This window comes from Osmerus eperlanus, chromosome 7, assembly GCF_963692335.1.
Source record: "Osmerus eperlanus chromosome 7, fOsmEpe2.1, whole genome shotgun sequence".
Lineage (NCBI taxonomy): Eukaryota > Metazoa > Chordata > Actinopteri > Osmeriformes > Osmeridae > Osmerus > Osmerus eperlanus.
Window position 1 is genome coordinate 10,417,443 of NC_085024.1, and position 25,394 is coordinate 10,442,836.

The window sequence follows — 25,394 nt, forward strand, 5'->3', positions numbered from 1 at the left end:
GGGGGGGGGGGGGTAGGGGTTAAGGGGAGTTGGCTGCTTCAACTGGCCTGGTGCTGAGGGAGGAGGAGGAACGGGGGGAAGGAGGAGAATGATATGAGAAGGAGGGATGATGGGGCGGTTCAGCTAGATTGGACCGGGGCCACGGAGGTAGGGACTATGGAGACAGCTGAGGAAGCTCTGCACAAGCAGCTACAGGACACACCTCTACCTCCCCCCTCCATCTCCCTCCCTCCCCGAACCAGACCTCATTTTTATAGAATCAGACTGTGAAGAGGTCCGCCTGGACAGACTATGGGATATGATTTCAGTTCCTACTGGCTCCTCCTGGGTTCCTACAGCCGAGAGTTGGTGTCACACTGTAGAAGTGTCCCCAGGGGGACAATCCCAGAGACATGGGATCTGCAGAACGACAAAACTGGAACCTCCATTCTTTACAAGAGACAGGACTCTGAACCCTACACACTACAGATACCATCATTCATTGATGGCACTCACTGTTGCTTCCTGGAGACGGACACGGAGAATCCCAGATGAACTGGTATATAGAAGATATACTGGTGTACACTGGTATATATTTTGTCTCGGCTCAGTCAGCCATCTTGTCAAATAGATGAAATAAAGAAATGAAATAAAAATGACAGAGTAAAATCAGGCAACCTGTCACTGCCTCCTATGTTCATGTATTGCTGTGTCATAGTAAGGCAATGTCATGTTTTTGTGTTTTTAACCCTTGTGTTATCTTCGGGTCATTCTGACCCATCAGTCATTGTGACCCACCGTTGTATTGCGACAGATTTACCGCATACAAAGACAAAGTGAAGCATTTTCTTTTAACAGCTAGGCTGTCTCAGACCCCCCACATTGCAAAGGTTAAAAGAAAATTATTTTAATTTGTTTTTGTATTGGGTAAAATTGGGTAAACACAACGATGGTTCGTTATGAACCTTTGGGTCATGTGACCCGAAGGCAGCACGAGGGTTAAAGACCCAACTATTGGCCATTTAGAAATGGACTTCAACATGTCATACATGAAAGCAATAACAAGAGAATAACTTGTACAATTGGGTTATAATAATGTCCGCATGTTAAAATAACATATAGTATGATAGAACAGGTCCTCCTTTGTAAACTAGTGATCTTCATATGAACGACAATCAAACTGGGAAGGTGTTGAAAGTTAACTTATCTATTTAATGTAAATGAAGGATTTACAGTTTCAGAAATGATTGATCTTGGTATTAAATACTGTAAGACCACGAGGATGGTCACGCACTGAGAGAACTGCATATCTGAACAGCTAAAAGAGTTCTACAGAAAATCTAAAGTAACTTAACCCTAGAGAAACCAGGTAGAGCACTGTGGAGTCAGGCGCCTCTTAGTGGTAAAGACTAGGTGGTGCAGGCAGGTAAACAGCTTCATGCTTGAGACCAGACCTACTTATATTAGTGATCAATGAGGAACAGTCTTATGATGCCATACAGAGAGGTTGGGTGCATCACATGCTATTAACAACCGCTGGTTGCTGTCTAACATGGTGGAAATTTATGTGTTTCTGCGTCTGTTAAAAAAAAGAGAAAGAAACCTGCACTGAAGTACAATTTATTCATGCAGGCATTCATTCAGTCATCCTTCTAAACTCATGGCCTCATCCATTCATAAATATTTAATTGTTTCATTCATTAATTTGTTGTCTTGTTCGTGGTGATTGTCACTGTCTCACTGGGCTTTGAGTTTCTTGCTGTGTGCAGCTCTGTATTCCTGCCCTGAAGTCTTGCTGACAGCGTAACGCCTGCAGAGAGGGAACAGAAGGAGGTTCAGAAGGTTTGGTGTAGAAAGAGGAGGAGCGAGAGGAGGAAAGGAGGTGTGTGACGTCCTCTGATAGAAGTAGATGAGGAGGAGAGGAGAGATGGGAAAGTGTGTCTGACCTCCATCTAGTAGAGGTAGATGGAGAGGAGAGAGAGGAGGTGTGTCTGACCTCCTCTGGTAGAGGTAGATGGAGAGAGAGAGGAGGTGTGTCTGACCTCTGGTAGAGGTAGATGGAGAGAGAGAGGGGAGGTGTGTCTGACCTCCTCTGGTAGAGGTAGATGAAGAGGAGGAGCTCATCTCTGAAGCAGGACAGCTGGAGGGAGGAGTGGCCGCTGAACAGACTGGAGAACACGTCATTCACCAGCGTGCTGAGACCCTGCAAGCACACACATACATACAAACATATACACACATATGTACACATACATATGCACGCACACGCACAACAGTCATCGATATTAGTCTATGAATAAATCCATTAGGATGTCAACTAGATGATATCACGAGCAGTGTTCAAATTGAGTGTGTGTGTGTGTGGGGGGGGGGGGGATTAGAGACATATTTAAATATTGGGGAGGGTCCCATCCAAGTATCCCATCCCCCTGTTTCCAACCACCCCATCTATCCTCCACCTTAGGGACTCCTTACACCTCTGACACAATTCAAACCCAGATAAACGTTTGCTCGATGTGAAGCACTCACCCTGTACACCAGCACATTCCCCTCCATGTGAGCCACTGACCTCATCTGTTAGAATGGGCAAGGAGGGAAAAACAGCAGCATTGACTTCACCTCCAGTAGGTGTCCTTCAAAACTGAAAAATGACCTTCACATGACCCTGACGGGACTGACCTTGTAGTTGATGAAGAGCTGAGGTGTCATGGACAGGAAACCAAAGGCATACACCCCTGCAGGGATGGAAACATCTTGATGTGACTAGGTTGGTCTGTACCGGAGGTGTAGTCAAGCATGCGCTGTTTGCCAACAAGTAAGCCACAATGAAATGAGCAGTTAGCTGGAATATGGTATTGGGATCAGGAGGAGGCTTAACCAATGAGCATCAGTAGGCCTGTTTACTGAAATAACACCTTAGCTTTTGGCAATCTTTAAAGACTACTAAGGAATACTGCAGCTACATCTTGAAATATGAGTTATGTTCAACTTACCGGTTATAAGACTGTTGATAAACCACAAATAATAACTGTGAAAATAAATAAACGGTTTCAGATATACTAGTCAGCCATCACAGCTACTAATACTGAATGAAACTAATGAAATACCAGATTCATTGCTCACCTCTTATACTTGAGGTAGACCAGAGAGAACATAACTCCACTGATGCAGAGAGGGCACACGAGGTAAGACAGGTATCTAATGGCCTGGAGAGAGAAACCTTTGTCATTACAACCCTTTTTTGTTGGAAAAAAAAGTGAAAGTTTGTGATCCCTACTGGTTTCTGACCTGTGAATCATGTTCCATGGTCCTTTTCTCCGGTTCGTCCAGCTTACCTAACTGCAAGAACATAGTTTCAATACAATGGACTCATAATAATTGTGTATTTTTTGGAAATTAATATTATTATTTTATTATATAAAATGATCTATGTTGTTTGTATGGAACGTGAAGAATCTGGATCACAATGCGCTTACTTCAAATATGGACCTAGACTTTTTCAACTGGAGCTGTATCTTGAAGACTTTTTTGACCTTCCAAACCTAGAAAGGAAAATAAGAGGCAACTTTGAACGGTAGCTTCCTGTCAAGCAGTCTTTCTATCTTTTCTGTCTCTCCTGCTCTCGTTCTCTCTCCCTCTCTCTCCCTATCCTGCTCTCATTTTCTCTCTCTCTGTCTCTCTCTTCTCCTCCTCCTCCTCCTCCGTCATTCAGATGTACCTCTATGATGGAGCCCACAGCGAGCGGCAGCAGGACCAGCACACTGCTGCCCTCCTGCAGGAGGTGGAGGAAGATCACCACAGTGCTGAAACACCTCCACAGCACTGACACACACACATGGCCCGGTTACCAGACAACAAGGAAAGTCCAAATTAAAAACAGGCTCAAGTACTGAGTCATTTTGAAAGAGCTGTTTGCATTCTTTCCCTTAAAAGATAATACAAATACTTTACTGTGTAAAATGTTTACTGTTTATATATTTGAGTTGCTCTTCCTGAATCCTACATTGTTCTTTTCCATTGCATTTGCAAAGTAACGGCATGCATTCTTCTCACCTGACTTGCGAGACATTCCCACCATGGTTTTTTTCCTCCTCCAGAAGCTGATGTTATTCTTCAAGGCCAGGAAGTCACACAGAATCTGTCATATAAACAGCAGAGTGTGACATATCAGTCTCGAGTCAGCAGGTATAGGATGATCAGTGTATTTAGGGTTTGCGGCTGTATTCCGATAAAGTATATATCTTACATGGAAGACTGTGACCAGGGCAGTCAATGCTAGGAGATACAGATTAGTATCCACTAAGATGTCTTTGATTTCATCAATACTGTCCTCGGTGAAGCCTAGACAAACACACCGACCAAAAGAAGGTTCATATTATTTTTACTGTGATTAACTAACCCACAAAACTATATCTAACTAATCAGAACTTACAAAATATCCAAACTACCTTCTGTGGCTATAGGCTCACTAACTTAAACTACATATCGACTAAAGTCCCAACCTACTAACTAGTAACTGTTAACTAACTAGTCTGTACCGTTCTAAACCCAGCTCTCTCACCAAACTGTCGGAGGGAGTACACCACATCCTGTAGGTGGACCCAGAAGCGGAAGGTTCTCAAGGAGATGCCCTCGTAGGAGATAGTCAGAGGAAGCTCAGTCAACGTGCCGTTGATTTCCTAAGATCGCAACAACAACATGAGGATCCTTTTACGTTCTTGTCTCATAGAACAATATGATCTGTCGTTGCAAGTGAGTTGTTTGTTTGTGAGTTTACAAACACGACAGCATACCCACCATAAGATCCTTCAGTCGGAAACTGAGCTCATCAATCAGAAGCAGGGGCAGATATGTCATCCTCCTCCCGTCCTTGAAACTAGGCATACGGAAACAGACAAATGTTACAAATCCTATCATTTTATCACTAATAAAATATTGTTTTTCACAATCTCTGTTGTAGTGACTGGGAGATGGGAGGAGACGTACACTCTCATGTAGCGTCTTACGTCGCTGGGCAGGTTGCCCCTGGTGAAGGTGAACTCCTCTGCCATGACGGAGAGTCTGAGAGTGGGGCGCCAGTAGGAGACTGGACCTTCAGCTCTGGATCCTGGGACGGGGTTAGGGTTCTGGGAGAGGTCAAAGGTGAAGAAGAGATAACTAAGAGACGGAGTCATTGTTTATCTCTAGGGTAGCTATACTGTATTTATTCGATTAAACGCCGCCCTCCGATAAACACCACCCTGGATTAAATGCTGAATTAAAATCTGATACAGATTAATCAACACAACCTTCAAATAAACGCTGCAACATTTTTATTTGTATTCACCGTAATTCGTATGAAATTTCACTACAAACAGGTACCAGTACAAAAATACAAAACTGTCACTAAATATCCATTTCTGCATCACTATCAGTGTCCTCGCCAACATTAGTTACATTTAGTCATTTAGCAGACACTCTTATCCAGAGCGACTTACAGGGGACATTCCCCGGAGGCAAGTAGGGTGAAGTGCCTTGCCCAAGGACACAACTACATTTTTCCCGGCCGGGAATCGAACCTTCTGATTAATAGCCCGATTCCCTAACTGCTCAGCCATCTGATTCCGGGAGTTAGAAACATCTACACAGCGATCTACCTCTACGCGCACAGCGTATGCTTTGCTGGCTGTTAACATATATTGTTGACAGCACGCTTACTTACTTACTTACACTGTTACGAGACACCAGAGATGTACTAATAAATAAACTTCTCTGCGTTATTCCTGTGCTGTCCTTACTTAATTAAATAGACGGCGCCCTCGTATAAACACTGCACCACAAAAACATGTAGTTCTATAAAAGCCACGGCAAATTAAAATACGGTACTTCAAACTGCAGATTAATATGAGTTTGTTGGATTCTTCTCAACCTCAGATTGTAGTGCATTGAATGAGCAGTTCCTGTAAAGGGTCATGTCGTTTAAAGAACATACAGTTTAAAACGTACATGGATTAAGTTAATTCTGGATTGGATTAAATTACTTTGAGTTTGTGTTTGCCTGGGCTCTTTTGACGTCTGGGCAGCATCTGTGTGGTCATCTTGGTTGCAAGGTGGACCTGTCTGCTATCCTCCATTGGAGACCGTCCAGCCTGGTGTATAAACACCATTACATACAAAGTCCCATTGTTATGCGTCTCCTCTGGCTGGGACACATTCACTGTCCTGGAACACAGACACACAGTGCTGACTCCGCATGATTGACCGCATGATTGACTTGACCTTGAAAGTAACAATTGTTATTGTTTGTGGTATTTTGTAGACTGGTTTATTGAGGATTTTAGTTTGCAATGGAATGAAATGCTTGGCCTACCTTTCATATTTAGAATGTATGTCAAACTCATCTATCATGGTGATGAGGTTAAGCTCACTATGGTCTGGTCTCGAACAGGAGTATATGCTGAGCTGGAATAGAATGGAATAGTAAAATCACAGTCCATGTACAGATTAAAATTGCTAAGCGTCTCCGTAAGAGCAGAGTCCATATGCAGTAGACAACTTCAATCACTGCAGTACACAAGACAGCATTACTGACCTGAAGTCGGGGCCTAGTTGCCAAATAGGAGGATATGCAATGTTCCCCACTCCCGCTATCGCAAGGTTTGGTGTAGACAAAGCCATATATCACCCAGCAGGTGTGTAACATGTACACGATAAAAACTCCTAGCAATATTTTAGCCAGAGATGTCCTTTGAAAGACACTGTCCGTAGGTTTAGAGTAGCACGAAGGAAACATGGCGAGATCACACGTCAAATCGTCAGCTAGAACTGACTGTATTATTTACGTCCATAAACACAGCAACACATTAAACTGCCCGTCCGAAATTGCAACACATTAAACTGCCCGTCTGAAATTCCAAAATAATCCCCTTTCCTCATCCTCCGCATTCTTCCGGGGTACCACGATCTGCATCCCGCAAAGATCACGCCTCCTGAGAAACGTCACAGGCAGTTACCAACAGTCTAAACACGAGGATTGCAAGGGGGGATAACATGCTAGGCTATTAGCTCATGTGTCTTGAATGGATAATATGAAATTGAGAAAAAACACTGAGAACATGCCTTATTGCAGAGACACCGCACCAGTATCTGAAAGTAATTATATCGTCTTCACTCATCAAAACTGACATGCACGTGTACGTAGGATAGCAACAACGCCCCATTGCATTGTGGTTATCGTCATTCGCCCCTCCAGTCGGTAATGGAAGTACTAGCTAGTTAGGCTAGCTTACGAACTCAAATGTGTGGATTTCCACATTTGTGGCTTCGGTAGCTGTTCAATTCGCCAATAAACCTTAAACTAGTCGATATTTTGTTTGCTTGATAGATGGCTTACAATTGTTCGTCATAGCTAGCTAAAGCAGTCTGTATCTATCGGAACAGTCGAGGTTAAAAACTCAGTTCAACACAACTCAAAAGTACAGTAGCTAGTTAGCTGGCAAGGTAGAATCTAAATAGATAGCAAGCTAGATCTTTTATATTTGTCCTAGCAGATAATATAAGGCTTACTGTATATATTTAGTGGCCGAGCCTATTCCCTGTATGGTTGTCAGAGTAAAGTGACTCCAAAATGCAGTGAGAAGAGTGCAGTAGTTTAAAGCTACAAGCTACTGTAAAATAATGGAAGTCATTTTCAAGTCATTGACGAATGGAGGTTTTCAGAAAGCAATAGAGTTTAGGTTTAGCAGAGTCCTCTTCGCAAACCTTCTGATCTGCAGGAGTCTGAGTAGCTTATCACCTGTTACATGTGCGCCCTCCAAACATCAGCTGAGGAGGTCGACATGTGGGAGAGCTATAGCACTACACAGATCGTGCCTGCCTAGTGAGTACTGGTTTCATCATCTAATAACCCTTGATTGTTTTTACGCAGTGCAACACACTTTCTTATTCATGCAGCATGACGTTTGACTCATTTTAAATAAGAATAATAATTAAGTGTTTTCTTTAACAGGGTCATTTATTCGTCACAGAGTGACAGAGGCATCTCTTTCCAGTGTGGCACCTGTTTTTGTTGTCGTAAGCTTTGTCTGTTAAAATGTACTCATGGATTCATTATCAAATGTTTACTTGTGTAACATTATTGCAATGTGCTAGACAATACATTGTGTACTTTTTGTTCTCACCCAGATGAAATTTGAACAAAATGGAAATGTTACCTCTTTTGGTAAGTAAGCTAGTTACTTCTTCAAGCATCATCATTTTTGGGGTGAAATGTGTGATGTTATTGCCTCTGATAAAGGTAAATAGCATTTCTATAGTGTGAACCCCCTGTCCTACCTGGTCCACCAGAGAAGAAGAAGTCTGAGTTGTACCAAGAGCTGAGTGTGCAGGCCAGAGATCTGCGCTTCCAGCACCTCACCAGCATCACCACCAGGAACAACAACATCATCATACGGATGGAGGTAACTGTCACACATACACACACACACTTAAGGTTGTAAATGTATGTAGCTAATCATCAACCATCACCCAGTACAGGACGAGATGAGTCAAAATGCACTCATGTTCTTTGTAGTTATATTATATGAAGCTAGTGGGAAGGTTCACCCGTCATCAACAAAAAGGGCAGTCCTCACAAGTTACACCCCTGTACATGTTTGAGCACGCACACTTTTCACACATGTGACACATCACCGTGTCAAAGGTCCTCCTGGCGTTGACGCGCTGAGGGGAGCCGGAAGGGGTGTACACCTTGTTCTGCAGCTGGCACGTCTTGGCCTTTGACCCTGCGACGAAGTCGCCTTGACGTTTACGGTCGGCCGAGTAGACCAGCAGGCGGGTTCCGTTCCTCCAGCCGATCTCCTCCTGACACACGGACACCTGCACCATGGCGTCCACTGCCCCCTGCTGCCCCCTGTCCTCCTCCTCCCCAGGTGCCTGGCTCCGAACCTGGCCAATCGCCTCCGTAAACCTCTGGAAGTCTCCGGTGAGGCTCAGTACGTGTCTGAACCGAGGTGCCTTGGCGCCCGCACTGGTCTCTATCAAGCCAAAACCCAGCCTTAGGTCTTTGGTGATGTGGGCCATCTTCTGGGCCAGTCTGGTCCCTAGCTGGAGGATGTTCTCCAGGTGGTCCTTCATGGAGGGAGACAGGTCCAGCAGGTAGTAGACATCCATGGGCTGGTCACTGGTGGGAGATACCTGCAGACTGAAGGACCAGGCCTCCCCAGGCCGAAGGCTGACGTTGAATCTCCGGGGCTGGACTTGGGCCCCAGCCTCCACCATGGTCCCCTTTGTCACCTCCATGCTGCTCCCGGAGACCTCAATGGTGGGGTTGGGGACATGTGTGTGACTGAGGATCTCCAGGCTTCCATGGGGATCATGGAGCTGGGACAGCTGACAGCCAGCTCTCCTCAGGTCCTTTAGTTTGCCGCAGGGAGCCAGGTGAAAGTATGGCTCGGAACACCAGGCACAGCTTGGATCTGCCTGGATACACTCTGCACAGTTGCTCGCTGACACACACCTGGATTACAATGACAATGATGGTGTTCATTTAGGATACTCCCTGATGATCAGGCCTAAAGCTGTGGTTGCATTTCAAATGGACAATGAACGGTCTGTGGTACACTGTAACCTTTACGTAGTGTAAGCAGATTGGGTAAAGTCAACATTACCTGTTCCTATCAGTTTCACTGTTGCCAGGGGAAAACAGCCCCATCAGAAGGATCAAGCAGATTAGCTTCCAGTCCATTACTTCATTTCCAGTTTTAATGTCTCATCAGTATTTAAGGCTATAGGACTACTCTGAGCCACAGTATGTTTCCTTTTAAGTCGTCTCCCTGCTGGGCTATGGGGCAGTCACTTCTCTGTTGGGGTTGGACAGGCTGCTTTGACCATCATCATCACATGACACACCTTGTGTCAAAGCCTGGTGAACCATGCTCATGTATTTTCTTGTTTGCGCATCAGTTAGCAGACGTGAACTCTGGTTTGGAGTGGATGGGACGCCCTCAAATATTTACCGGTCAAAGTAACAAATTGTTATTTGAGTGTTTTTGTGTGTCTTGTCTTGTGTGTCTGTCTTATCTGCATTGCGTTTGTGTGTGTGTGTGTGTGTGTGTGTGTGCACGTGTGCTCCCCAGTCTCTGAAGGCAGTAGTGACTCCCCAATGCCTGCTGGTGCTGGACTTCCGAGGGCTGGGCCTGGAGCGCTGGCTGGTACTGGAGCTGGCCCCCCAGCTAGCGGGGGACGGGGGCCTGGCCACACACTCCCTGCCCTTCGAGTTCAGAGCCCTGGAGGCCATCCTACAGCACAGGGTAACTCAGCCCTGGATCCAGGGTACTAACAGTCAAGTCAGTGCCCTGTGTTTGAGCTAACTGAGTTTGGGAATGCATCCATGTGGAAGCCAGTTTTAAATGCTGTAGCTGTGTTGGTTTAACCACATATCAGAGTGATTGGATGCCATGTTAGTGAGATTTGGAAGGTTCCACATTGGATATGTCTACAGGGCCCTGTATGTCTACTATAGAAATATCTCTCATAAGAGGTCTATCCAAGCAACAACGCAGGATATGCTACTATTAAAACCATATACTGTACTACTCGTCTCATTTGATACTGTACGTAAAAAATACGATGGATACCAGTTCTCAAACCATGTCTGATCATGTCAATATCCTTTGTTTTGTCTTGTGTGTGTGTGTTTGTTGTTGTTTCCAGGTCAACACCATCCAGGCTCACCTGAACGAGATGCAGCCAGTGATCCTGGACACGTTGGAGTCTCTGGTGGACCCCAAGCTGCTGTCTGCAGACCGCAGCAAGCTGCACGTGCTGCTGCAGAGCAGCAAGAGGTGAGGGGGACAGGAGTCACCGGCGCCAGGAGACACCTCGCCTGTTGACATGTTCACGTCCTCACAGGCCAAACGCAGCAGAATTCATGTTAACTAGTTGTTCCAGCTGAAAAAAAATATTGTTTCTGGGTAAACGTTGACAAACAGCGTGAATTTAACCCCCCAGAGTCCGAGACTCCGGAATGACATTCAGTTCAGACCATATTGGTCCGAAGGCAACAATACATTTACAGTGCAGTCTCTTTGCAACTTTGTGTATCTACTCTATGAAGCGCTTGAAGTAGCCTTTGAGGTAATGACCTAAAAAGGTTAATGAAATTGTCTCATGGTTTTGTGTGTGTGTGTGCACTGCCTGTAGCCTGTCGGAGCTTGAGACAGACATTAAGATGTTCAAGGAGACCCTGCTGAAGATCCTGGACGAGGAGGAGATGATCGAGGAGCTGTGCCTCACCAAGTGGACCGACCCTCGAGTGTTGTAGGTTCACATGACCTCATCGCAAGTCTCTGATTGGATGTCTCATCACATGCAGAAGCGGTTTTCTAGCTGGTCTTTTGAGATGCTCTTGTGGTGTGTGTGTGTGTGTGTGTGTGTGTGTGTGTGTGTGTGTGTGTGTGTGTGTGTGTGTGTGTGTGTGTGTGTGTGAGACAGCGAGGAGAGCAGCCTGGGCATAGACCATGCTGAGGAGATGGAGCTGCTTCTGGAGAACTACTTCATGCAGGCGGAGGAGCTGGGGAACACCACCAGGGAGCTGAAAGGCCTGATAGACGACTCCGAGAGCATCATCTTCATCAACCTGGACAGGTATCGTGCCCCACCGCTAGACTCACCGGGTAGAAATGTACCAAACATTGACCAGACATACAGTAGCGTTGATTGCCTAAATGTCTTGTTCAAGCCCCCCCGCCCCTTTGTTCACACCATTTCTTACTATTGGCAGCCTGGGGTCTTGACTCTTTTTTGCTCTCTTCCACCCCCCCCACCCCACCCCAGCCACCGAAATGTGATGATGCGGCTAAATCTGCAGCTCACCATGGGAACCTTCTCCCTCTCCTTATTTGGCTTGATGGGCGTGGCTTTCGGTATGAACTTGGAGTCATCCCTTGAAGAGGTGAGTTGTGTTCTTTCCGGAATATCGTTTCTGTGTGTGTGTGTGTGTGTGTGTGTGTGTGTGTTGACACGCCTCTATACCTGCGTAGACATGTACCGCAGTGTGTGTGTGTCTATTTTCAAACTGCATAACGTTCAGTCGCATAACATGCAGGCTAGTTTACAATGTCATCATTTAAGGCTAGAATACTACTACAAAGGTATCGTGTGGATGTGTGTTCTCCCTAGGACCCCCGTGTGTTCTGGCTGGTGACAGGCTTCATGTTCCTGGGCAGTGGGCTGATCTGGAGACGCCTGCTCTCCTTCCTGGGCCGCCACCTGGAGCCTGCAGTCCCTCCTCCGGTACACTAGGGGAGCCCCCGCCCCTCCTGCTCCCTGTGTTTAGCTTCAAGCGTTGGCGGCTAATTTAAGTTTCAAATCTGTATGATATGAACTTTATGTCTTTCAGTGTCAATGACTTTGACCATGAAAGTAAATTATCATGTGTGGGTAACATACTAAGAATGCATACATCAGGGTGTAAATGGAGAACAACCAGGCTGCCGAAGCGTGTGTTGATGTTCCATGTTCCTCCCCAGATTCCACCGGTTTGGAAGAGGAACCACATCACCCAGCTGAAAGGAAGTGAGGTGAAGAGTGGAGTCAGATGATGATGGAACCTTGCAGAACCAGAACTGGCTTTCAGACAAACCCCTCACACTGGTCAAACTGACGATCTGACTGCAAACTGGCCCGCACTTCACCAAGATTCTGGTCTCAAGGTAAAGCATATGGATTGGAGAGGGATGGGTTTTTTTAGGTTTGTTTTGTAAGTACTGTGTTTATTGATTGTATTATCATGGGTTTAAGTATAACATTTCAACACAAAGTGTACCTCTAGCTGTATAATATACAAGAGTATAGATATTATAAGGATGACCTTGTCAACAATTTAAAAAATATATTTTTTAATTGAAATAATACATTCATCCTTACAGTGAACATATGTTTTTACAAAAGTTGTATGTGAATCATGCATATGATGCTATATGTGTACACAGAAAAGAGATCCACATCCGTAACTGGCTGCACTTTAGACTACATGTTTGTCTGCTAACATGTGAATGCTAGGTAGTGTCCCTAGTTCTGTGTGTTGTGGTCTTGCCAAAGATTGCTGATCTTGGATAGGTATAAACAATGTGCCAGAAATTCACAGATGGCCAATCAGTGGGCAGGATCTTCTTATCTCATTTCTGAAGGCAGATAAAGATCTGGAATGGAATAAATCACCTTGTTAGAACATCCCATTTCACTAAGTTGATGGACTACATACTTCCAACTCTGTTGTTAACTAAGTATTAAGGATCCCAACTGCATGAGAGACTGTTTAAATCATTATCTTTACAACTAAAATGTACCTTCAACTGCGATTTTCTGGACTGCACATAATAGGTTACTGGATTTACCTCTGTTCTTCTGCTTGAGGATTACGTGCCATCCATGAACAATAACTTTAACTTTATTTTCATGTAAATTGCTTTTATTTAATAAATGTACAAAATACAGGGAATTGTGCAGTCTTCATTTCTCCATGGCACCAATGTTAATGAACCACTATTCTCCAATAGGGGGTAGCAAAATGCAATCTACCTTTCATGGTGGAAAGTAATGTACAGTATTCAGTTGCTTTTGATATATAAAAAAATAATATATATATATATCCATTGGACCTCATTGTAGCGTATTTTATTTGCTTTTACTTTGGCTACCTTGTATTGGTTCATTATAACCTCAGTTAGAAGTTAATTAAATCATCTCTTGTATTATTTACAATAGAAACCTGAGCATTTAAACATGTTTGCGGGGTCCCAAAAAATCTGAAAAAGCTGATAATAGACCAGCTGCGTTTTAGCACTCGCGCCATTTGGAAAGGGTAAACTGATCAGAGATCTGTAATCCAGGACATACAAGAAAGGTCCTTTTGCGCGTTTCTTTTTTTTCTTTCAGTCTCGAATCATGCTTTGCAAGCTGAGCGCATCAGTTTGCGTAATACCCTCTACGTTAAAGACCTTCGTTTCACGTCCATAGAAAAGTAGGGAAGCAGGTTTAGGAGCATACGTGGAGGAACTGCATATATATTTATCATCGCGGTGTACGTTTAGGGGACATTTGAATGATCAATGATTTGGTCGTAGTCTTTTAGGAGTGAAAGAGTGACAGATTTTTGGTAAATTGTTAGCGCGTTTTACTGTTTTTTTCTACTTAACATCACAGCACCAGAGAATAATGAGGAATGTTTGGATGCTGCTGTTTGTCGCGGTAGCGACGAGTTTTATGAGTGAAAAGGTAAGTTATTTCCCACAACTGAGTTCTGAATTAGTTTAACCACCTATAGCCTACTATATGTTGTGTCTGGGTTTGGTTGCGTATTTCGAACCAGTCATGATGAATTCATGTAGCGTTAAACATAAAAAATGTGGGCACAAGTCCGTTGGTTGTTTTGTTCGTCTTTAAAGTATTCTCATTAACATAATTAGGGGACTTTCTCTTGTAAGGGAGACCAATTAAACCCACATGTAGCCTATAGCCTCTACTCAAGATCAAGTTATTTTGAGAAAAGTGACGTTAAGGCTAAGAAAGTTGACTAATGTCAACATCGAGACATGCCACTTGAAATAATCTCGCTATGGTTTGAGTTTACTTCTGTCCTAGACCTGCATCATCTGTGTAAGAATGTCAGTTTTTACAGCATTGGCTGGCATGGTATCGTTACTTAAAAAGAGCAGTTTCATATCGTGTCATCATAGCGGAGGTGGTATACCACCACTCGTGGTTAGCCTTCCAATTTATTTATACAATCTCAGATGGTGGATTTTGACTACACCACACAGTTTTCTTCGTCAAAATATAAATCTTTGAGCTTAATTTTGTGAAGTGGGACCATGACTCGAACCCAGGGATTATTTATTTGTGTTGACCAGGCCATGCATCTTTCCAGTTTTAACCTGGCAGGTTATATAACCATAAACAACAAGGTCATAAACTCTACAGCGCCCTTCACAGTTTGAAAGCAGATGTGAACCTATTTGTAAGCACCTGACAAATTCTATGATGAGCCACTCGGTAGGCTTGGAACAGAGGTGTGAAGGACTGCATGCCTCTACTGGAATAACCAGTATTACTTGATTACTCTTTACATTTTCATATTTTCCATTGGGTCTAACTTGGAATTTGATTGGATGAATTAAGTACTATATTTAGAATTAGACGTGTCATCAAAAGCAGGAAGAGGTAGTGAAAATTGTTGTTCCCTTTGTTGTTCATGAACCTACACTGTAGAGCAGTGGTCTTCAACCCTGGTCCTCAGGACCCACTGTCCTGTATGCTTTCGATGTCTCCCTGCTCCCAACACACCTGATTCAAATGAAGGGTTGTTATTTGGCTTCTGCAGAGCCTGATAACCACCCAGTACTGCTGTAGAGTACACCCTCTTCATAACCGGCATCAGATTTTCAGACAAGTGAGCCTTACTATGTAGAAACTACACCTGAGATTGACTTGTTACAACTATTCTGTCGATTCCCTGAGTGGCACAGGTACCTCAGAGTAGGCCACCCATCCATCCTTCTGTCTGTCTGTGCCTGCCTCTCCAGGCCCTCTGTCACTCATCTGGGCTACACTTCCTAATAAACACTAGCTGGAAGCCTCATGCAGCAGCCTTAGAGGAGGTGATGAGATGACTGGAAACTCCCCACCATCTTAGTCTGCGCTTGGGTGTTCGTGTGTGTATAAGGGAACAGATTATATTTGGATAACACTGAGGCTTTAGGAAATGACATGAAGTCATAACATTCCCTGAGGTTTTTTTTTTTTTAAGGTACTCAATGGGGAAGTTCCACATGAAGCTCGTCAATGCGCTGAAACAACTGGGGTTAGTCGCAGTGGCTGTCTGTGATCACACACCCACCCGCTCAAGACATTTGTCAAAAGCTCTCAGGGTGGGGAAAATAGGGTGTGAAATAGAAAACTGTCGTACAGAATTCTCCCCGGGCTGGAAAATGGCAGAGTGGAACAACGCGTTGAAGCAGCTCTGCTTGCATTCCTCCTCCGGGTTAATTAGCTTAGCTAACGGAAAGTAGTGGTGAAGACCTGGATTTAGTGAGTGGAGGAGGTAGAGAGAATTGACATGGAGACAGATAGGCAATTCAGTTACAATAAAGCGAAAGACAGACGGAGCGTGGAGGCATACAAAAAAAATCTTATTCCCCTAGGAGAGCATCCTTGAACACATCCTGTTGGGACGATAGCGTAATCTTGTGAGCCTAAATGCTAAAGCTCTGGACGTAGATCAGCTTAACCCGGCGTTGGTTTGATGAGGATGTTGGAGACAACATAATGGAAACTGAAAAGAACATTGTGTGTCCTTTATGACTCATGGGGAGAAGGTTTTTTTTTTTACTGCGCTTGTGATTTTTGACCTTCCCAGACTTGGACGTGGACGGTTCAAAACAGAGCAGGGAATTACCTTGGTCTATATGGCATGTATGTCTGGACCCCAAGCTGAATTTAATTTGTACCGTACCCTATATTCACCTTTCTAAGAAGTTGTTCCCTGTGTCCTCTGAGCCGTTGAGGGTCTGTCCTGGCGTTGTCAACCCCGATGTTGCTCACCTCCCTTTGACCCAATGTCTCCACAGCAACGGGGACCAGATGTTCTGTGATGGCAGCTGACTGTACTAAACTCTGTTTATACACTGCCCCCCTCCCCCCCACACACACACACCGTTGTGTGTGTTACGCAAGCTGACATGTTGTTTACCTGAGCCGACGGACGTCCTACGGTCAGAATGACCCTCTTGTCGACTGTGCTGATAGATATGACTGCCTATCATGCCTGGAATGCTCCCCCCCCACCACCCCCCTTCCCTCCCTCCTCACCATGTATGTCTCCAGCGCTGTCTGGATAACAAAGCTGCCCTCTCCAGATGTTTTTTGTATGTATCTGCTGCAGATGTGTGTTTCTTCCTGGTAAAACTGGAACCAAACAAGTGAGTCAGAGTTGGAAGGTCAACTGGATGTATGGAGAGAAGGAGGCGGAGTAGAAGGGGAGGGAAAGAGGGGGAGACGTAGGTTGCCAAAATGAGCACAGAGGCCCATTTGGAAATTGTAACAATCACATTCGTTCTGGAAATCAACAACCAAAGCTGTGCACTGTATATATTTAGTTTCACCAAACAAGATGGTAGTCAAAGCGGTCTGAAGTGGACTTCGGATCCCACACAGCCTAGCACCTTGAGAGAGTAGTCTACTTGATTTCATCTTAGGATAGAGGAAAATACACCCAACCTAACATGTCCTTTTAAATACAGCTGTGTGGCTTTGCTAGAGCCTCTCAGTCTCTGAGTGCCAGAATGTCTGTCTCTGGTATTACAGTGGCAGCCTGTCACTGTGGCTCAGTCCTACTGGCCTACACATGGACTGTAGAAAAGTACATAAGTATATCTGTACTTGTGGACAAAGAAACTGAGTTTAATCAGTGTCAAGGGGCTATAGGTGACCCCATAGTGAGGGGGTTAACTGCATGAACTGTTATCTGCAGTTGCTTTCTATGGTTTGAGCCTGTAGGTGCAGTCAGATTGGATGTCTGCATGGTGAAGTTGGATGACTCGAGTGAGCTCCCCTCTAGCTCATTTTCCAGTCGTGTAGTTCTTCCCCCTTGTTAGCTTTCCCCTGCTAATGATGCCAGTTGTTCACTCAGACTGCTAATTGTTTTAACCCACTTCAGCGTGGCAGGCAGGTGTGCAGCAGAGACCACAGAGCTGTCTGAGGCTACCCTCAGGTGTTTGTGTGTGTGTGTGTGCATCTGCATCCACGGATGTGTCGTGTGTGTGTGTGTGTGCGCCCCAGTGGTGTCACTTTAGCTCCGTGCTCAGTTGGGAGTGATCGGTTGCTCGGCGCTCTCAGTTCAGAGCGTGGGATCCAGTTAGAGAACTTGTGAAAGTCTGTAATTATCCAGAGTCTGACTGAGACAGTAATTGTCCGATAATCCCATGTTATGAAGGGATCTGTGATGGGCACACTCCACCGCTGTCAGCAGATAGAAACTCTGAGAGAGAGAGCAGCGAAAAGAGAGTCAAGTCTCAAGGGGCTAAGGGTGGTTTGTTCTATTGATTTGATCAGGGCTGATGTCCAGACAGCTGAAGTAGTAGTCTTGTGACCTCTACTGAAGATCTTCTCTCTAAGTGAGGCGATCCCAGGTGACATCTGCAAAATGTTCTATCATTGTTCAACCAAAAGTGCTACTCAAATGCAGTTACATTTGATTTGCAAATATTTCAGAGGGATTTCCAGCTGTCAAGTCCCCATCAGCTAGTCTCCTCGGATCATCTCCCCTGGAGGACAAGATCATTATTGTGCCAGCTACTTAATGATGACACAGTGTTGTCAAAAAGCAAAGATAAGCCATTCATTAACACTTGTCAGTCGATTGCAATGCATTGCATCAGACTGAGCCAGAGAATGTGTCACACGCCGACTACATGATGGAATGTAAAAGTGGCCTTTGGGCTCCAAACTGATTGATGGCAGGGTTACGTAAGACCTCCACCATAGGTTATACAGCACATCCTTTCCTTGAGAGTCTTGGGGCAGTAATATTGGAGAAAACACAGTGTTCCCTCCTTCCCTCCCCCCCACCCCCCTCATTTGCTTGCGTCCTGGCTGACACCTGTGTTAGTGGAAGCACATCAGGCATACCAGACATGCCTGTGGTCTGAAAGGGCTGTATTCATCCCTGAGCCGAACGTAGCTCTCTCTCTGCCACCGTGCTCTGCATGCTTCACGATGGTGTGTCGGTGCTCCTCCTGTGGTCTCCTCAGTGCGTGTGTGTTTTCGTTGATGTCCTTCCTGTGTTTTCTGTGTGTGTGTGTGTGTGTGTGTGTGTGTGTGTGTGTGTGTGTGTGTGTGTGTGTGTGTGTGTGTGTGTGTGTGTGTGTGTGTGTGTGTGTGTGTGTGTGTGTGTGTGTGTGTGTGTGTGTGTGTGTGTGTGTGTGTGTGTGTGTGTGTGTGTGTGTGTGTGTGTTACTGTACCATCTGGGTTACCACAAGAGTTCCTATTCTTGTCGGTGTATGCTTGTGCACCACACTTCTACCAACAGTCCTAAAAACAAGATACAGTTTAGCTATAAGCAGATTTAGAAAAGTATTCTCTGACTGACTGGTTCATTGAAGGAATATTATTATCTACTTAATCTGGTGGGGTAGGTGGCTGACTGAATGGGGAGCTAACTGGGGAAAAAATTGAGAGAGAGACAGAAAGAGAGAAAGAACAGGAATTGAACCTGGGTCGCTGCATCATGGCCTCATATGGCACTCTACCCGGTGAGCCATGGCACCCCCGAGCTGACTTTACCTACTGGCTGGAAAGCTGTCTGGGTGGATGTGTGGCCGATTTCTTTAACTCACAGGTCAGCCAGCTTGCCGGCTGGCTGACTGGCTTGTCATCTGGCTGGCTGGCTGACTGGCTTGTCATCTGGCTGGCTGGCTTGTCATCTGGCTGGCTGGCTGACTGGCTTGTCATCTGGCTGGCTGGCTGGCTGGCTTGTCATCTGGCTGGCTGGCTGGCTGGCTTGTCATCTGGCTGGCTGGCTGACTGGCTTGTCATCTGGCTGGCTGGCTGGCTGGCTTGTCATCTGGCTGGCTGGCTGGCTGGCTTATCGGTGAGCTGTCTGGGTGTGTGTCTGGCCGGCCTGCTGGCAGGGTTGTGTGTAGGGATCAAGCAGGAGGTGGGTGCCCGGTGAGCAGAGGGTGTGTTTCCTTCTCAGCTGCGGTCCTGGCGCTGACTGAAAGACCTGTCTGAAGCCTAACTTAGACCGGCGTACAATGTCCCCCCTTGTTCTGCCTTCATGCTCCTGACCAGCAACACCAAGCTTACCTTCGTATGACACACACACACACAATTCTGTATATACAAACACACATATTCAGGCATACGCAAGCAGACATGCACACATATGTACACACACACACACACACGTAAATGTACACATACGAACACACACACACAGCCATACATTCTAAATTGGGGGTTTTCAGCAGGTCAGGTAACGGTAACTCTGTCCTGCTCCATCACCACCTCTTTATCATTAAACAGTGAGGAGAAACGAGGGTCAATCTGTCTTGACATGACGTTGTAGACGTTTAGCCTGAGGTGCTCAACTGTGCTAACATTCCTGTCTAATGACGTACCGCAGCCAGTTAGAACTTAGGCTAGTTTATTTGAACTTCCACAGGCTTGTGTTGGCTCTTTCTTTGGTCACATAGAAGAGGTTAGGCTGACTGTTTTCAAAGACATGCTGAGGATGGATGAAAACTCGCCAAGGCGGTTGGACGATGTTGTAGGTACTGCTTTTGTGTGTGCGTGTGGTCCACTATTTGTGGCATTTCTATGAACGCCATCTGGGATTCACCTCCATTCCTTTGTGTTTTTACACACTCATTCACTTTGAGGAATACAAATGGCCTATTTGCAATTCTCCCTCTGATCTTTTATTCACACACACACACCAGAGACTGTTGTTGTCTTGTGCGGAGAACAACAGAACACAGGGGCACCAGTCAACTGCTTGTCTGTGTCTCCACCGAATCCCTGACTGATCCCAAACAGAAGACCTGAAGTGAATGTCTGTTTATCTTGCAAGGCTGTTTAGACTCACACAGGCGCCTTCACATGTCTTTTTAACCCGTGTTCTCCTTGAGTGGGCCTGAAACAGCCCGGAACCACCATGGCCAGTTCTGCTCTGCTGACGGCTTTGAAGCCGCAGTCCTGGCCATTAGCCTTGTCTGTCACTTTGTCTTTGTCATCCTCACAACCAGCACTGTGTAATTGAACCAGGGCCTCGCTATTGTCGACACATCAGCTGAGCCAAATGGCTCACGCACGCGTAGAGACGCACACATCCACCCACACACAAACACACACAATGCCGTTTGTTGTACGAGTTCAATGAACCTCTTCCCTCCAGACCTTCGTCTCGGCCCGGTCCCCCTCCCCCCCCTCCTCCTCGGCAGATGACCTGTATCTGGAGGACCAGCAGTCAGGTGACTACCCCTTGGACGATGACGACTTCAACTCTGGTTCAGGCTCCGGAGACATCAGTATGTACCGCTCACGTCCGCACACACACATACACACACACACACACACCAAAGAGCTTAACCTTGTTTAGGCACAATTTTAAAAACAAAACGACTGAATGGCATGTTTGTAGTGTGCTATACTGTTTGTGTTGTTTGTATGTTTCTTTATAGTTACAAAATAGTCCATTATGGAAATATTGATTTTAAATTGATCCAGTACTGTAGGTTTCCCTTAAGGTTTGTTGGGTTAGACAAAGCGGAACTAAATATCCTGACATCAGTTGGTATTATCAGGAACTGAAGCTGACACAGCGTGTGTTAGTCAGACGGTGGATGTTTATCAATCCACGTTTTTTCCCGTTCTTGTGTTCTTGCGAACTCGTTTGATGTCATCTTTCATTGCCCAAGTATGGTTCCAATCCAAAAAACACGTCACCAAGCGCGCCAAAAATACCCGGAAATGTTCTTGATCCGCCCCTTTTATCGAGGATGCATCGGATGGTGACTTGGTCAGCGAGAACGCATCTGATTTCCCAGAAGTCATTGCAAGAATCAGAATCAGAATGGGTTTTATTCGCCATGAAAGTTTGCACAGACAAGGAATTTGCTTTGGCAGGAAGGTGCAAACATTAAACATATAGGAATCAAAAAATTTTAATATGAGGACTAACTATACTAAGGGTACATAACTAGCAAAGGAATTAGATTAAAATTAAATTTTTAATTTAATCAATTAAATTGTATAGTTTATTTTAAAAATTAAAATAAACTACAATAAAATATAAAATAAAATATAAGTTGCAGTAATTCACAATATAAAAATACAAATATTACAAAAAATACAAATGGTACAGGATTGTATTGTCCAGTGCAAAAAGCTGTTTTGTTTTAAGGGCATTAAGTCATGAAGTCAGTGTGAACCCTTGGCCTTGTTGAAGAGGCCAACAGCGGAAGGGAAGAAACTGTTTTTGTGGCGTGTGGTATTGGTCCTGATGGACCGCAGCCTTCTGCTGGAGGGGAGTGACTGAAACAGGGAGTGACCAGGGTGGGAGGAGTCGGCCACAATCTTCCTCGCTTTGAGAACACATGCATCTCAAATCGTTCTCCGTCCTCGCGGTCGTGCAAGACGCTTGGAAAGAACGTTCTTCTCAAGAACGCAAGTTGCGTGTGTTCTTGCAATGGCTTCTTAGCCTGACGTTGTCATACTCATAATTCTAGTCAGAATATGAGTCTGATACCGCTCCGTTGGGCTGTGAGTATGGGGCGTGTTTCAACCGAACCCGGACAAAAAATGCCTCTTCGCTCAATTGGATAGACCTACAACCAATCAGAACAACGTAGTATGTTGTTTGTTGAAAACTAATTCAACCCAAGCGCTCTTTGGTGATGTGGTTGATTACGTTACTGTTGATCATCTGTCCTTCGTCGTATAAAGCCCGCCCTGACAATTTGATTGGTCCGAACAGCTCTTGTTCGGACATAGTTTTTCCCCAACTGAGCGACCCCAGACCCAACTTCCCGACCAAATATTTTTGTGGGCGGCTGGCACCCAGGCTAATGGCTTCTTGGAAATCAGATTAAATAAAAAAAACATGGATTGATAAAAGGCCATACACAACCACCCAGTATTCCTGTATGAATTGCTACCAGAGACACAATAGGGTGTTTACTTTTACCAGTTTCAGCATTTATTTCTGAAGAAGTCTTTTAACTGAGGATAGTACAGAATTGGAGGCTCCTAGACTGGAGCTGGAGAACTGGAGTACATGATTCTATAGTCCTGCAGGTTACTTTCCAGTGTGAAAGCTGTCTGTTCCAACACAGATGTGTGACCTTGCGGTGGTGTGCGTTCAGCCAGCGCTGGTGTAATCACACAGCAGATGTCTGATAGAGAGGCCATCTTAATAATGAATGACTTGTTTTGCAAGCCTGCCACACAAAAAGGAGGGTGTGGACACGCTAGACCAACTAGATCTGTGGCCGGAGAGCGGCGTTTTGTACAATGCATCTCTCCTCATTGACATGTTTTCTTGCCTTGTTGTGATTGGTTGTTTTGTTCACTAGGTGTTGATGAGGTCGTGGATGTTGTCATCTCGAGTAGGAACTTTTCCCCCAAGGAGGAGCCTACGCAAAACACGCCCACAAAGACCACACCCCTTCTACCCACCTACCCGGTGGAGACGTTCAGTCGCGAGGAAGATGACAAGCTCGCCGTTACAGAGGTAGGTCACCTGACCTGTCCGTCTCTTCTGTCCGCACACTTACCAGTTTGCCCACCTACCTGACTGGTCCGTCTGGCTGTCTGCCTCTCCACCTCCTTCATTTTTATTTGTGGATGTTAAAACCTGTCTGTCTCTCCCAGGTACCAGTAGATGAACCAGAAGATTGGATCAGCACCAGTACCAGTATCAGTACCACTTTCAGCAGCAGTGAGGCTCCCAGCACCATTTCTAATAGCAGAGAGGTGCCTGAAAAGGACTCCTTGAGCAAAGAGGTCCACTCTGAGAACCTGTTCCAGAGGACAGAGGTGCTAGCAGGTTGGTTCTCAGCTCTATCCTCCTGGGCATAAATATTCTGTTCCTGTCTATTCAATGATTCACCCTTTTCCCCCCAAGTATTACAGATTGAGCTGCCTCTCGTCTGATTTCCCTAAATAGCAGGAATACTTTATTCTATTGTCTTCTACTTTTTGATATAATGACATGAGCGTTGTTTGCTGTTCTGGTGCAGCGGTGATCGCAGGCGGGGTGATCGGCTTCCTCTTCGCCATCTTCCTCATCCTCCTCCTGGTCTACCGCATGAGGAAGAAGGATGAGGGCAGCTATGACCTCGGCGAGCGCAAGCCTCCCCCCTCCGCCTACCAGAAGGCCCCCACCAAGGAGTTCTATGCCTGAACTACGAGTCCCTGAACCGCCCCTCAGAGGCAGCGTCTCAATAGTGTAGAGTGGCTTCCTTTCCTTGCCTCCTTCCTCATAGCTGTACTTGTGTGTTGGAATAAGGACAAACTTTTTTATATCAGTGTAGGTGATGGATGGGAATCAAAGTGAGGGAGCCGCTTTTAAATTGGGATGCATCCATAGACTTTTCTGAAAAGTGAGACTTCAAATTTCGGGTTCTTACAATGCTGTTGGTTGATACCGCATGGTACCGAAGGAGGAATTTTTTCAACAACAAATATATACCTTTTATGAGGCTAAGTTGGTTCTAATTTTATTGCAATTTGAGTTGTTACATTTCATGTTTATTTTGGAGATGTTTTGTTGAGAACTTTGTCACATAAGAAAGTGAAACTGATTTTCTATGTTGTTGATGTCTTGTTGACTTTTTTGTTACTTTATAGATACATGTGTAGCCTCTCTTTTTGACAAACGATGAAATTACAGAAATAGAAAAATGGCTGATTATAATTAAATAATGATTGTCAGAGCACGTTAGCTTGCATTTCCATATTATGATGTTTATAATTCCATAAAGCCAGTAGCCGTCTTATTTTTTACTTGATGAATTCATATAGTTTTTGTCATGTAGCATAACCATTATCTCATGTTCCTAGAAATGACCAAAAAACTGATATTCCTTTTTAGGAAAGGTCTTTTGATGAAGGTCCAGCGCGTGAACTAACTTGACTCTCGGCTCCCACAGATATGCTCCAGTTAGTGTTTCATATATCTGCTAGGATTTTGTATATGTCAACAACATTGCAACCAGCTGAAGCAGTGCCTGCCTGTGGTGCCCAGGCATGCCCAGTCCTCTCAGATCTGTGAAGGGTACGATCAAGGGTACAAAGGAGGGAACATTTTTCTTAATGATATCCATGATGTCTCCTTCTGTCTAGTGTAGTCTCTGGTATGTTAAGCACCGTCTCTCTGTCTTATGTACTATAATTTATGTGCATTAATTTATACATATTAGGAGTATTTCATTTGAAAATCTTACCATGTATGGTCACAAAATATATTTTAAGCCTTTGAAGTGCCTACCATTCTATATCATTTTTATTTTTTTGTTATGGACCAAGGAAGTGTTTTTAAGTGAACATAAGCACAGTTTAATATGGCAATGTTGTGTTTCAGAATCAATCAGTATTGTGGTGGCAAATATTGAATAAACAAAGTGGCTTGATATAAAATATTTCCCTTTTTCCGTTTTTTTTACTCGCCTTTCTAGCGTACAGATATTGATGCAAGCTCCATTTAAATTCGGTTTGAAAATGTTGTCACGATTTTGCTCCTACACTACAAAATGGAATGTTGGATGACAGTTCCAAAAAAAACATAGTTATCAGCGATGAGTGGGCCTAATAGAAAAGTGAAAAATTGAAAAGATGATAAACGGTCAACTGCTGGTAATTTGATAACTGACAGTCA

The 25,394-nt window shown here is 44.8% G+C and overlaps 4 protein-coding genes across 4 annotated transcripts; 2 read left to right on the forward strand and 2 right to left on the reverse strand.

Annotated features, from left to right (window-relative positions):
• Positions 1-1,165: 1,165 nt before the first annotated feature.
• Positions 1,166-7,060, reverse strand: LOC134023005 (lipid scramblase CLPTM1L-like). The gene is made up of 17 exons (XM_062464794.1): positions 6,551-7,060; positions 6,329-6,420; positions 6,000-6,180; positions 4,966-5,105; positions 4,777-4,855; positions 4,541-4,658; positions 4,226-4,320; positions 4,033-4,117; positions 3,698-3,801; positions 3,456-3,521; positions 3,268-3,318; positions 3,103-3,185; positions 2,973-3,007; positions 2,659-2,714; positions 2,509-2,553; positions 2,067-2,182; positions 1,166-1,789 (listed from the first exon to the last, which is right to left on the reverse strand). The coding sequence occupies exons 1-17, from the start codon at positions 6,749-6,751 to the stop codon at positions 1,717-1,719; spliced, it is 1,620 nt and encodes a 539-aa protein (XP_062320778.1). The 5' UTR covers positions 6,752-7,060; the 3' UTR covers positions 1,166-1,716.
• A 137-nt stretch (positions 7,061-7,197) lies between these two features.
• Positions 7,198-13,454, forward strand: mrs2 (magnesium transporter MRS2). Its single transcript, XM_062464796.1, has 11 exons — positions 7,198-7,837; positions 7,967-8,031; positions 8,143-8,179; positions 8,305-8,417; positions 10,095-10,268; positions 10,672-10,802; positions 11,161-11,277; positions 11,452-11,604; positions 11,794-11,911; positions 12,139-12,252; positions 12,489-13,454. Exons 1-11 carry the CDS (start codon positions 7,636-7,638, stop codon positions 12,558-12,560), a joined length of 1,296 nt encoding a protein of 431 aa, XP_062320780.1. The 5' UTR covers positions 7,198-7,635; the 3' UTR covers positions 12,561-13,454.
• On the reverse strand, positions 8,569-9,818 carry LOC134023759 (integrin beta-1-like). The gene is made up of 2 exons (XM_062466124.1): positions 9,627-9,818; positions 8,569-9,475 (listed from the first exon to the last, which is right to left on the reverse strand). Exons 1-2 carry the CDS (start codon positions 9,701-9,703, stop codon positions 8,569-8,571), a joined length of 984 nt encoding a protein of 327 aa, XP_062322108.1. The 5' UTR covers positions 9,704-9,818.
• Positions 13,455-13,928: 474 nt separating the features above from the next.
• On the forward strand, positions 13,929-25,156 carry LOC134023000 (syndecan-2-B-like). The gene is made up of 5 exons (XM_062464774.1): positions 13,929-14,235; positions 20,913-21,045; positions 23,092-23,249; positions 23,390-23,564; positions 23,758-25,156. The coding sequence occupies exons 1-5, from the start codon at positions 14,176-14,178 to the stop codon at positions 23,919-23,921; spliced, it is 690 nt and encodes a 229-aa protein (XP_062320758.1). The 5' UTR covers positions 13,929-14,175; the 3' UTR covers positions 23,922-25,156.
• The last annotated feature ends 238 nt before the right edge of the window (positions 25,157-25,394 follow it).

Bases quoted from the DNA above. Each gene is read 5' to 3' on its own strand.
- LOC134023759 (XM_062466124.1), bottom strand. From the start codon at position 9,703: ATGGACTGGAAGCTAATCTGCTTGATCCTTCTGATGGGGCTGTTTTCC. The intron at 9,476-9,626 runs GTAATGTTGACT...ATTGTAATCCAG, and splicing joins AGTGAAACTGATAGGAACAG to GTGTGTGTCAGCGAGCAACT.
- LOC134023000 (XM_062464774.1), top strand. From the start codon at position 14,176: ATGAGGAATGTTTGGATGCTGCTGTTTGTCGCGGTAGCGACGAGTTTT. The intron at 23,250-23,389 runs GTAGGTCACCTG...TGTCTCTCCCAG, and splicing joins ACAAGCTCGCCGTTACAGAG to GTACCAGTAGATGAACCAGA. The intron at 23,565-23,757 runs GTTGGTTCTCAG...GTTCTGGTGCAG, and splicing joins GAGGACAGAGGTGCTAGCAG to CGGTGATCGCAGGCGGGGTG.
- LOC134023005 (XM_062464794.1), bottom strand. From the start codon at position 6,751: ATGTTTCCTTCGTGCTACTCTAAACCTACGGACAGTGTCTTTCAAAGG. The intron at 3,186-3,267 runs GTCAGAAACCAG...TTCTCTCTCCAG, and splicing joins CCATGGAACATGATTCACAG to GCCATTAGATACCTGTCTTA. The intron at 3,008-3,102 runs GTGAGCAATGAA...TTATTTTCACAG, and splicing joins GTCTACCTCAAGTATAAGAG to TTATTATTTGTGGTTTATCA.
- mrs2 (XM_062464796.1), top strand. From the start codon at position 7,636: ATGGAAGTCATTTTCAAGTCATTGACGAATGGAGGTTTTCAGAAAGCA. The intron at 8,032-8,142 runs GTAAGCTTTGTC...GTTCTCACCCAG, and splicing joins TGGCACCTGTTTTTGTTGTC to ATGAAATTTGAACAAAATGG. The intron at 11,278-11,451 runs GTAGGTTCACAT...TGTGTGAGACAG, and splicing joins TGGACCGACCCTCGAGTGTT to CGAGGAGAGCAGCCTGGGCA.